The sequence below is a fragment of the Pan troglodytes genome, chromosome 4, assembly GCF_028858775.2.
Source record: "Pan troglodytes isolate AG18354 chromosome 4, NHGRI_mPanTro3-v2.0_pri, whole genome shotgun sequence".
Lineage (NCBI taxonomy): Eukaryota > Metazoa > Chordata > Mammalia > Primates > Hominidae > Pan > Pan troglodytes.
The window spans coordinates 140,614,180-140,626,795 of record NC_072402.2 but is presented as its reverse complement, the minus strand read 5'-3'; the positions used below and the strand labels follow the sequence as shown (position 1 = coordinate 140,626,795).

General features: G+C 41.9%; 1 protein-coding gene across 28 annotated transcripts in view; it reads right to left on the bottom strand.

Moving 5' to 3' along the window:
- ARHGAP26 (Rho GTPase activating protein 26) overlaps positions 1-12,616 on the bottom strand; it is a 458,375-nt gene that overhangs the window by 318,659 nt on the left and 127,100 nt on the right. For all 28 annotated transcript variants that reach the window (XR_008548285.2, XR_010157341.1, XR_010157342.1 and 25 more), the window contains exons 7-9: positions 8,000-8,104; positions 6,370-6,499; positions 2,279-2,379 (exon numbers count right to left, since the gene is read on the bottom strand). Coding sequence is in view for 19 of the 28 variants with exons in the window: in XM_016953982.2 (XP_016809471.1) it covers positions 2,279-2,379; positions 6,370-6,499; positions 8,000-8,104 (336 nt within the window). In the remaining 9 variants the exon portion in view is untranslated. The remainder of the gene's footprint in view (positions 1-2,278; positions 2,380-6,369; positions 6,500-7,999; positions 8,105-12,616) is intronic.

Below are 12,616 nucleotides of genomic sequence, written 5' to 3'. Positions count from 1 at the left end.
CTAATATAGCACCTATTATGTGTCAGGATTTGTTCCAAAAAATTTATATATACTAATTCACATAAACCTCTTCACTACCCAATGACATGCTTTCTAGTAACTCTCTAAAGTCTCTGGAGAACCAAACATCCACTATAATTGGTTTCTACCCTTCACTTTCAAGTGTGATAAGAAAGGAATAGAGAAAATACAAAAGAGTTCTTCATTAAAAGTCTGAGAAAGTCCAAGATAAAAGGCCCAAAAACAGACTGTGTGAGAGAACAATTTGGTGAAGCTGATTTCTAGAAGGACTAAGAATTGGGAAGGGACTAAGGCTCAATCCAAGGAAAGCAGGCACAACTCTGTTTCCATTTCATGAAAACTAGGGGACATCTAATAATGTAGGTTTTTAATATTCCTCCTAAATGTAATTTCTCTGTTATGACATTTTAATGTCTGTTTTCCTGAGATTATTTATAAATCAATCCTGCCCCTGCCAAGAAGCATAAAAAGGGCTTTGTTATTGCTTTGATTCAGGGAAGGAACAGAGATGCTGATAAACTTCTCTATCATGGCTTAAGTAAAAGAAAGCCAGGAAGAAAAACTGGAAGTGGAAGAGAACAAGGGGCACAACATGGCTGAGTACCTAACAGTAATGACAACAGCACCTAATAGCACTGGCCCAGGCAGACTGAGAGCAAAGCCAGCGCTTTTAACCCCTACTCTATAATGCCCACACACACGCAAACTCAACATGTTGCATAAAAATGTACTGCAGAGAGGACCGAAGTGGAATGCTTGTAGAGGACTAGTTTATCGACAGGTTAGACACAAATGAAAAACTATTTAAGCTGAAGACAGAGTAAGAGAAATTATTCAGAATATAGTCCAGAGACTCAAACAGATAAAACATGTAAATATTTTTATTAAAAACATTTAAATATCTCCAGAGGGAGACAATAGAATGGGAAGGAGGCGAAACTCAAAGGGATAATTGGTGAGAATTTTCCAGAGTTATTGGAAGAGACCAAATCTCAAATTCTGGAAAACCAAAAACTCCCAAGCAATAGATTAAAAAAGAAAAAAATCAAAGCTAGGGCTATCATAATGAAATGTAGAATATCAAAGGAAGAAAATAAAGTATAGGAGCAAAGAGAAAAGACAGGTCACCTCCATAGAAATGCATGTGGCCTGCTGTGGGAACACTCAGAGGAGACTCACAAGCAGGCAGGAGGCGAGAGGCAACAGCCAGGAGGAGGGAAGAACTAGGAGCATTCAAGGAGCTGCCCAATGGCGGGGACACCAGGGAGCCATATGTGCCCAACTGTCTCTTCCAAAGATAGCTACATATCACCTTCTATGCCACGTGCTTTTCCTACAATGAGACTTTGATGCCCCTCCCATGGAGAGGCAGGGTCTACCTCCTCCCCCACTGAAACTGAGAGGGCTATTGTGACCATTTTAACCAATAGATAAGGTAAAAGTAAGGCTCTATGACTTCTGAGATTAAGTCATGAAAAGGCAATGCAGTGTCTACTTTAGTTTCTAGAACATTCACTCCTAAAACCTTTTGCTGCCCTGAGGCCACCATGCTGTGAGGAAGCCCAAACTTGCTAATACAGAGAGACCAAATGGCGAGGCCCTGGGAGTATGCAGAGAAAGAGGGAAAAGGGAAGAGAAGGATACAGGAGAGAGGATGACAGCTGTATCTGGCCAGCTTGAGCTGCTTCAGACCCTCCTTGTTCTAGCTCTAGCTACTGTCTGCTTAGTACTTTATGAGAAACCTCAAGCCTGAACCACCCATCCAAATGCCCCCTGAATTCGTGACCCACAGAAACAATGAGAAATACTAAAATGATTGCTGTTGTTTTAAATGTTGCTAGGTTTTGGGGTGACTTGTTACACAGCAATAGGTAACCAGGACATCTATGTTGCCACTGGCAGCTCTCCAGGTATCAAGTGGGAGTGGGACTGAATCAGTTTCACAGGATGAGGTTATTCAATAATTTTTAGCATATAAAAATATTTGATACGCTTGATATTGTATATATGTGAAATACAAAAATATTTCTTAACTGCAATTCCTAACGTAAGTTAGAGCTAAGAGTAATCATCTTATTTTAGCGATTCTTCAGCCTCTTAGGCTTCCTGGAACTACTATATAAAAATTTTTAAATTATTAATTTTAAATTTATGATGAAACATAAATATAACACTGGAGGTGTTACTTTACACATGCATTATAATCATTATATGTTAGCCAAGCAAATCAAACATCAAATTTTAAAAATGAACTCACCCCTTTTCCTCCTGACTTTTGGTCAAATGGTACCATGGTGATTTGTTTGGAATCCCGTTGATATGTACAGTAGTGCTTCACCCAAGAAGTTCCAAAGTGACCTGAAAGGTAATATTTCCCATAAAATATCTATACATTCCACTGTATGCTATACATCATGAGCTGGAAAAACCACAACCCATAATTCATAATGCTCATCTACCCTTAAACTATGTTAGAAGTAATATATTCTCCACACTAGCTAGAATGAATAGACAGAAATCTGATCCCACAGGCTCAAATGAAACCAACCCCGGGATTTCCCCCAGGGACCAAAGAAGACTGTTTCCCATTAATGCTACATCCAGTGGGTCTTAAAATACAACGGAAGTAAAGGTTCTCTGGGGAAACTAATCCACGTTCCCATCATCAAGCCCCAACTGAAGTTTCCACTCTCTTCACTGACAGGAGTAAGATGATTGAGGAGAGAACGCAGAAAGCCTCCTCCAAGCGCTTGTGACCATTCCCATCTGTTGCGATGACATCATGCTTCCCACACAGCTGCTCTGTGACTCTGTGCACAGACATCAGGGGTTCTGACCTACTTCCAAACCCCTAACTTACTTTAGCAGAACTCAGGAAGATCTGAAAAGCAGACAAGGAGAGCTCAGAGACACCAGAGATGCAGAGTGGAAGTGACTGTCAATGCCTACACGTAACCTCTAAGGACTATGTCCCTCAAGATTAGTATGTCACCTCAAGAGGGAGGTGCCATGCAGTCATATTTTGGCCAAGTCTCTGATTTTACTCAGTGCTTAGCCAATTACTTGAAAACAAAGCACTATTAAAGGAAGAAGGCATTAGTCAGCCTGCAAAGGACTTCAACCAATACTAGCTTTAGGTGCTTATGGAGATCACACAGCAGAAATTGTTTTAAAAAAAATTGTTTAAACATAAAGAGAATTAGCAGACATTTAATAATTATCAATGGTATGGCATGACTGCCAACTGCAAGTGTTAGATGTCATTTAGTAAACTTAAAAAACAAAACAGTAAATGTTTCCACTGGGCCGTCAAGGACAAATGAAAATACAAACCATCTTAGTGTATTCTTACAGATTGGGGAAAAAATTCCAGCAATTGAACAACACAAAGATTCCCAAAGCACTGTATCTTGGACAACTTGAGCATCAAGATAAATAAGGACAGTGATAAATTATAGCCTCCTGAACAAAATAGGAACCCATAAATCCAAACTGACAATGGAAAGATGGATAACGGACGGATGGATGGATGGATAGACAGTAGGAAGGGAGAGAGGGAGGAAGAAAGAGGAGCAGGACTCTTCCTTACATAAGTACACTGAATGGCAGCTATTAAATGTGGAGGGGTTGGTGGAACTGAGAAGTCACCATTTTGCAACCATCATAGTAAAGATCAGCTCAGGCAAGGATTGTCAATGGATGCTAAATCTATGGAGGTAAAGTGTGATAAGGAGAAGGATATTTCCATGATCTTAAGGTGTTACCTTCAGATTGCTAATTAGTTACAAGGGGAAAATAGTGACTGTATAGTGGAGAAACCAGACAATACCTTGACTGGGTGATCGAAATTTACATCACCACTGAGGGGCAGGTCGACACCACATGTGTCCAGATGTGGCCCCAGAGAAGAACTCTTATGTAGGATTTGACCAGAGATGCATAATCCAGATCTAATCATGAAGAAACACCAGATAAACCCATGCTGAAGAAAACTGTATAAAGGAACTGGACTGTGTTGTTCAAAAATGTCAATGTCATGAAAGACAAAGAAAAGCTGGAGAACTGTTCCAGATTAAAGGAGACTAAAGTCATGACAACTAAATGCAGTATGAGGTTCTGTACTGGAGAACAACGAAATGCTTTAGAAGGCCATTATTGATACAACTGGCAAAACTGGAATACGGACTGTAGTTCAGATTAAATATTGCACCAATGTTAAATTTGATATTAGGTTGGTGCAAGAGTTCAATTGCGATTTTAGCCATTACTTTTAATGGCAAAAACCATAATTACTCTTGCACCAACCTAACAGATGTGTTTACATAAAAAGAATATCTTTTATTCTTAGAAAATACTCACTACTGAAGAAGCATGGTATATGCAACCATATTCTCAAATGACTCAGAAAAAAGTGTGTATGTGTGTGTATGCAAGTTGTACTCACATGAATACTCACACACCCACACAGAGAGAGAAGGAATGATATCATTGTGGCTAAATGTTAAAAATTGGTGCACTGGGTAAAGGGTTTATGGTTGTTCCTTACACCATTGTTGCGACTTTTCTGTATGTCTGAAATTATTTCAAAATAACAAGTTACAAAAAATTTAAAATTAAAAAAAGTGCTGTATCCCCATCATGTGCTCTGGACTGTGTTAGGGAACAAAAAAGTGTCCTCGTGATAATCAACACACTAATGTTGAAAGAGCATGTGAAGTGTCTGAATAAAAGCGTGTGATATGAGAGTGCAAAAAAACAACATTGATTTTATATATGTAGGTGAATGATATATTAACAAATTAAGTATTATAGGTGGACTTTGAACTATATTTTTAGAGTCCTAAAAATTTATATTTTCAAGTAGACCTAAAACCTTTTGCAGGGATCTTCTCACTGGGCAAAGAGGGGATCACTTTTTATTCAGGCATACACAAAACACACAACTGAAGTAGTTACATTTCTTATAAACCTCAACAGGCTCATCTCTGTAAGAATAAGGAATGTAATCCTCATCACAGCCAATACTCCAACACCACTACTGCCCCACTGTTACCAGGAAACTTAAGTCCAAACAAATTTTTGAGTAATTACTAAATAGAATAATTAGTGAAGCCAAGTATTTCTATTCTATCCCACCGGAAAGCTATTAGGAGTGAAGACATCTGCCTAACTCTACATGAAGAGCAGGACATGAAAGAACACAAAACCTGCAAAAATCTGAAAAGACCAATGTTCTCTACCAAAGGACTAGGAGAAGAATTACCCACTAAAGAAAAAACATTCACTTTCTTTCGTTCCTAGCATTGCATACATGAATTAAGTCTGAATGTGCTATCCTAAACGGCACGGCCCCATCACAGAGCCTTTCCCCAGCCATAAGGCATGAACTTGTGAGTCATCACTAAAATGTCCATGTTAGCAGCACCTGGCATTCCTTTCCTAGACATCACTGGCAGAACAATGAGTATTCTTGGCTCTTTTTTTTTTTTTTTCTTTTAAGAGACAGGGTCTTGCTCTGTCACCCAGGCTGGAGTACAGTGGTGGCAATCTCAGCTCACTGCAGCCTCCACCTCCTGAGCTCTTATAAACCTCAACAGGCTCACTCCAGTAAGCAATCCTCCCACCTCAGCCTCCCAAGTAGCTGGGCCCACAGGTGCACACCACCACACCTGGCTACTTTTTGTATTTTTGTAGAGACAGGGTTTCACTATGTTGCCCAGGCTGGTCTTGAACTCCTGAGCTCAAGCAATCCACCGACCTCAGCCTCCAAAAGTGCTGGGATTACAGACATGAGCCACCGCATGCAGCCTTCTTCTTGGCTCTTGAAGTGAGCCTTTGTTTCTACTTTTCATAAAATTCAAGTGTTGGAATGAAATGAGTTGAGGAGAAGAGGAAAAAGGCCTAAGTCATGATTGTTTGGGCCTTGCTGAAACAATGTCAAATGAAAACAGAATCACCAAGTATTAAGTCTACCAAAGGATACACTGCTGATAGATAACAGGGGCCTAGCATGTAAGACCTTTCCAAGGCTGCTATGCTCAGGGTATGGTACATAAAGCTGGACTAGGGGTACAGGAACCCCAAGAGTAGAGTAACACTAGAGAGAGAAGAGCAACCACAGAGCCTTAAAGAATTGCAGGTTCCCAAAGGAATTCCCATTCATAAAGAAAAACAAAGGTAGACAAGATTCTGTGGACATCATCTTTCCCTTTGGAAAGATGAACTATAAAATTGTTCTTGTTATCCAAGCATGTATTTACAGTAAGGTAGGCACCGCTGGATACATCCTCCACCTTCTAGGTAAGAGGCCTGAGTACATCCCAAGCTGTTGCTAGTCAAAGCACTCACGTTTCTCCTGCACGTAGAGGTATCCCTCCATGGTGTAGGGGCTGATGGTCTTGTGCTCAAGGGGATTCTCCTTCATCTTTTTCATCAGTGATTCCACTTCTGATCTAGTGCCTTCAAAGCGATTTCTTGTCTAGGATGAAAATAATTTTATTCAAATCAAAGAAACAAAGTATCTGTTTTAACAATCCAGATCAACCTAACAGAATCCTTAGATCTAAAATGAGATAAAGGACATTCAACCTTCCAGGAACTGGCCAAATACTCCCTTATGAGAAGTATACTTTGGCCTTAAAGTCCTATACCAGAATGACTGTCAAACTCTAGTGACTATCAAAATCACCTAGGGATCTTATAGAAAATGCAAATGCCCAGCCCTCACTCCTACAGATCAATTCAGCACCTCTGGATGCCAAAAAGTGTGTTTTACGATAAGCCTCCCAGGTGATTCTGATTCAGATGCTCTAGGGCCCTGTATGACTTAAGGACCTAGGCGTTCATTTCTCCAGCTGCCGTGAATGTTGCTTGCTGATGGCTCACAGATGAGTCCCTCCTTAAAAGGGGAGTTCCTTCACTCAAGGTCAGCCTGCACCCAATGACTAGACAAGGCTAGAGGAAAGGCAGAAGGGGGTTGAAAGCCTGGCCCCCTTGCTTGTATTCAGGGCGACTGTGAAGGATCATCCCAGCTCCAGAGCCTCCCCTGCACTGAGACCTCTGCTGCATCTGCATCACAGCTCTATTTCCCCCTCTGCGAGTCCAGGTGCCCTCACTCTGTCACGGGTGTTTTCACCAGCATTGCCCCCACCTCCAGTAAGCCCACTGCATGTCAATCTCGATTTCAGAGCCTGCATTCTGAGAAACCTGGCCTAAGGGGAAGCCATGCTTTGTGAAACCTTTTCCAAGATTCTGCAACTTCCTGTTCTCTGAGACAACACTGACTACTATGTAACCTCCAGGCTTCTAAAACCCATGCAGTACAACCCACATGGACACAAGATCACCTAGAGACAAAGAAAATAAGAAGAATAACATGGTCCAATCCCACAGTGAAGAAGGAGGCTCAAGCCCCAGTGACTGCTAACCAAAAAGCCCTATGCAGGATTCTGTGCACCAAAAGGTCCTGTGTTTAAACCTTGGGAATGCTGACCACACTGGGAGTGAAGCACGGACTTGGATTTCCTGCCAGCCTTCCTAAGAGTTGGACAAGAGAACATCCTTTGAGCTGGAGGCCAGCATGTGTCCCCAGCCCCCATTCCCAGAACACACACTCCACATGGTCTCATGTAGTCAGGCAGCTGGATGCATAGAATGGAGGCTGGGTTGGGCTGGGATTTCCACCGCCAAAGGAAATCCTGACTCCAATGCTACAGATGCTACAGATTTGAAACATAATCAGCAGCAGCACTTCCGAGAACATAAATAGGGCTTTGAAATAATGGAGAAGAGGATGATGGTCTAACTCAGAGCCACCAAGCACTCTAGAAACGCCTGCCCCTAGTTTCCCTCTGAACCCAAGCAAGACCCACCCTCCTCACCTACATTCCAAGCCACCTGGATGGTTTCTAGGGCAATCAGGCCCATATTCTGTTTTTCCTTAACCAGAGAAAGGAAGCCTGTCCCTATGCCCACTCACGTTCTGTATGCTAATGGTTAACTGTGTCTTGAAGTCCCCGAAATCCTTGGCCAGTTCGTAACCATGGTGATAGAAAGTGAAGAGTCCTTGCAGGAAGGCCAGCAGCTGTAATGAAGGAAGAAAGGCAAAGGTCACATAACCAGGTTGAAAAGAGGTATTATGTAGCTGTATCTGAGCTCCCAACACTGGCTTGAAAGTCTAAAATAAAGAATAATAATGGCTGACATTTAAAGAGCACCAATTGTGTGCCAGGCACTATGCCCTTCCATGCCCTGGGTGAGTACTCACAACATCCCATGACCTAAGCACTACTGTTATCCCCATTTTAATAATGAGGAAGCAGGTTCAGAGAGGTTAAGAAACTTGCCCCAAAACACACAGTAAGTGGCAGCCAGAACTTGAAACCAGGTCTCCTTGGCACCAACACCCATGCCCTTGCCCTGTGGGCCTCACCACCTGCTGAGAACATCATTTCCTCAGAAACCAAAGACCAGGGTTCTGACTCAGTTTCCCTCTAGTACATTTGTAGTATCAGGTTATTACACAGAAGAGGAAGGCAGAAAAGGAAGTGGGGTGTCCTGAGTCTACAGTCTAACAGGCAAAGTCAAATCAAAGAAAATCATCCAACTGAAGTGTGTTTCCGTGCTTTCCCCAAACTACTCAAAAGTAAACACTATGGATTCCTTTATTAAAATATTTCCATATTCCCACATTTTCACTTATGGTGGTTTCCCTAAATTCTCAATTAAATCCCTCAGGCTAAAAGGTAAGCCCGTTTCATTGTTTAGTCTTGTCTTTAGTGAATGGTAAAAACATCTGTTCACCACAATGCTCACCACACGGCTTCATATACTTAAAAACTATTAATGTCCCCTCCCTGAGCCCCTACCAGCCTTCATTTATCCAAACTAAACAAACAGCATTCCTGTGGTCTTTCCTCTCGGAGCTTACATCCAAACCTCACTGTTGTTATGCTTTCCTGGCCCCTTCTCAAGTTCTACACATCTTCCCTCAGTTCTAAACTTCAACCTGAAGAAAGGATTATAATAAAAGCCCGAACGAGATTTAGGAAAGACCAGCGCCTCACCTCTATCACAAAGCACAGCTCCATGGTATTTGGGGGCTATCCCATTAACTTCGGCTTCTGAAGACTGACCCACATTTTCTGAGGGGTCCACTCTGACCTCCCTGACCTGCCATACCACCTTATTCCAAGACACATTTGCTTTATTTTACATTGTGGTCTTCAGATTTTCAGTCCCTAAATGATTGTTTTTTTTTTTTTTTTACTTGTTAAACATTACTTATTATGTAAAAAAAAAAAAAATTTACTTTCCTTACTAAACATAATCCCATCCCACTTATTTTCACCTAACTAACTCTCCTTTTCTGAGAGGCAGCTATAATAAGTGACGGTAAAGGAATCTCATCCCGCCCCCCCTCCCCCTACTCTCCCACCTTGTTTGCAGCAGGAATAGTAAGCACAAAGGTATATAGCACTGGACCTAAACTCAGAGGGCAGTTTAATCAAAGATCTGGGCCCTGTGAAGATAAAACCCAGATTATGACAATATGGCCCTTAACTTCCCATTGCCACTGTCCCTGGCCCATCTATCCCCTTAGATTCTCATGGGTGGTGGGAGAGTAGGCATTGCTGAGTCCTCTGGCTATAAAACTATCCAGTGGCACCATATACAGACCCCTAACATAAATCCGTGAATGAGTGGTAAGCCCCATCGAGTCACTAGAGACTGATAATGAATGCTTTTCTTCAAAGACGGCCGAAGGCTTTGGGCTTATTCTATACAAAATACTTTTCTGAGAGGAAGACCCATACCTTTCCTTTTAGATGGCTCCAATAACAGAGGAGAGGAGGCTCCTCTGCCAAACCGAGTCCCAGCATTCACAGTGAAAACTGTTTTGCCTCTTCTTAACTCTGCTCTCCCTGCTATCTGCAAATGCCCTGCCCCATCGCCTTTCCAAGGCATGACACTACCCCTGACTTGAGAATAACGCAGAAGATAAGCAGCTAATTCCAAGGTCATTCCTCCTATTAACTATGATTTATCCTTCACTTAGAGTAAACAGAGCCTCTCTTGCTCGGGGTAATTAAATATTCTCAAACAGCTCACTAAGATGCCACCTGGGCATACCCACAAGTGCTCCCCAAAGGCAGGGAGTTACTAATATTTACTTTGTTTTTCCTCCTTTAGTCTCATGCCTTGATTGTCCATTTTTTTATGGGAAATGACTCCTTAACATATTGCTATTTTTGGCCCACTTCCCCCTTGCCTCTCTCTTCCCAGCACCTTTTCTCTCCCCCACCCCCAACACTATATGAACCTTTGAAGTATTACAAAGTGGGAAATGAAAGTCCACTCCTCAGGGGGCAGGATGAAGCCCACGGGATTCCAGAGATGGGGGAGCTGTCTGCTTCAAAGAAATGCTTCTACCCAAACACTAGGAGGAAGAGCTTGCTGCAGTCCCACCTGGTTATCAAATAAGAGGGGTCAGCTGTCCACGGGGTAACCACAACATCACAGCCTGACATAGGAAAGATCTTTCCCGCCTCCCTGTGCCTCCTTCTCTATCCTTGTTATCCTAAAAGAATAACCATAAGCAAAACCTATTCCTACTTCCTAGCTGACAACATAATTTATTTTTTTCATTTTAAAAAGCAAAAATCTAATTGCCCAAGTTAATGCTGGCTGCATCACTCTGGATTGTCACCATTCATAGAACAGACCTACTTTACTGGGTTAAACTGTGTCCCCCAAAAAAAGATATGTGGAAGTCCTAATACCTCTGAAGGTGATTTTACTTGGAAATAGGGTCTTTACATGGGTAATCAAGTTAAATGAGGACATTAGGGTGGGCCCTAGTACTTTTACAAAGATGCCATAGCTGGTGTCCTTAGAAAGGTGAAAATGTGGACACAGACATCCATGGCCATGTGAGGATGAAGGACTGGAGGGAGGCATCTATAAGCCAAGAAATGCCAAACATGATCACAAGCCACGGGAAGCTAGGAGGAAAGGAAGTCACCTTTCACTGCAGGTTTCAGAGGGATCTTGGTGCCAAAACCTTGACTTCAGACTTCTAGGCTTTAGAACTGTGAGACAACAGATTTCTGTTGTTCTAAGACACCCAATTTGTGGTACTTTGTTACAGCAGCCCTAGCAAACTAATACAGCTACCAAGAATCATCCACACAGGCAACAAAGAGAAGGGCAGCTAGTAGAGTGATGAAAAGCTGAGGGGGCTAAGCCACATAACTCCCTTTAACTCATCTTTGACAGGAGGATAACAGTGGTTTTTACTATTGCACAGAGTTGCAGTGAAGATTAATTCAGATCATCCATGTAATGGGCTTAGCACAGGAGTGCTGTCAGGAGCTTCTTGGCAAATGAGAGAGAGAGAATCAGACTGACGTGTTAGAAGGTGCATTCTGGTCCAGGCCAGACTGGAGAAGGCGGAGGCCCAAGGCAGAATGCAAAGTCCAAAGAAAAGAATGAAGGCCTGCAATGGGACAGAAGCAGAGGGAAAGGAGAGGAAGAGACACTGCACCAAGAAATATTCAGGACGTAAAACTCGGAGGATGCAGGCCTAATGAACATGGAGAATGAGTTCTCTGGGGCACTAGCCAACCTTCAATTACGAAAACTCAGGGAACAGAGGGAATGTGGCTTCACCTTCATGGAGTCAATATGTCATTATCTGCAATCCAAATCTCAAGAACATTTAGTACTGTGACAAGAAAATTAAAGCTTCCAGTGCAAATATATACATACATATACATATATATATGTATATGTACGTGTGTGTGTGTGTGTGTGTGTGTGTGTGTATATATATATATATATATATATATATATATATATATATATATCCCAGAAGATCTGATTTAGATCCCAGAAGTCTGATTTTTCTTCCTTGGGAATACTACAACTGTTTCTTTTTCTGAAGGTCAATAATATCCTGGTACTTGAAGTTACTTTCAAGAAACAAATGAACACGGTCGATTTGCATAGAGGTCCCTTACATGACTGGAAGATTCCCTTGACTGTAACCAACTCAAATATGAATACCCACTCCAGCAATTTAGTTCAATAGATTTCTTGCTGGTTTCTTTCCCACCTGTAAGCAATCAAATGCTATTTCATGGAGATGAAAAGTCAGACCCTTCCAGCTCTGCTATTTACTAGATATGATGTTGGACAGGTAAAGAAACTTTTTGTTTCAATTTCTTCATCTGAAAATTGGGATAAAAACAGTACTTACCCTCAGAGATGTTATAAGGTTTGACTGACATACTGTAGGTAAAGCGCTTAGCACGGTACATGACAGTTTCAGATAATATCATCAATTGTTATTTCATGTTCTTCCTTTGTATAATCTAGGCCACTGGCTCAAACTGAAATGTGCAGCTGAATCACGGGGAAGGTTTACTAAACTACAGGCTACTGGGCCCCTCCCTTAAATTTCAGGTCTGGAGTGAAGCCTGAGAATGTGCATGTCTAACACTGAGAATCACTGATCTCATCAGTAGCTTTTTCACTGTATGAATACCTTCTCCCCATCCCCAGCTCCTGAAGCCACTGACCTGCCTAGAAGCTG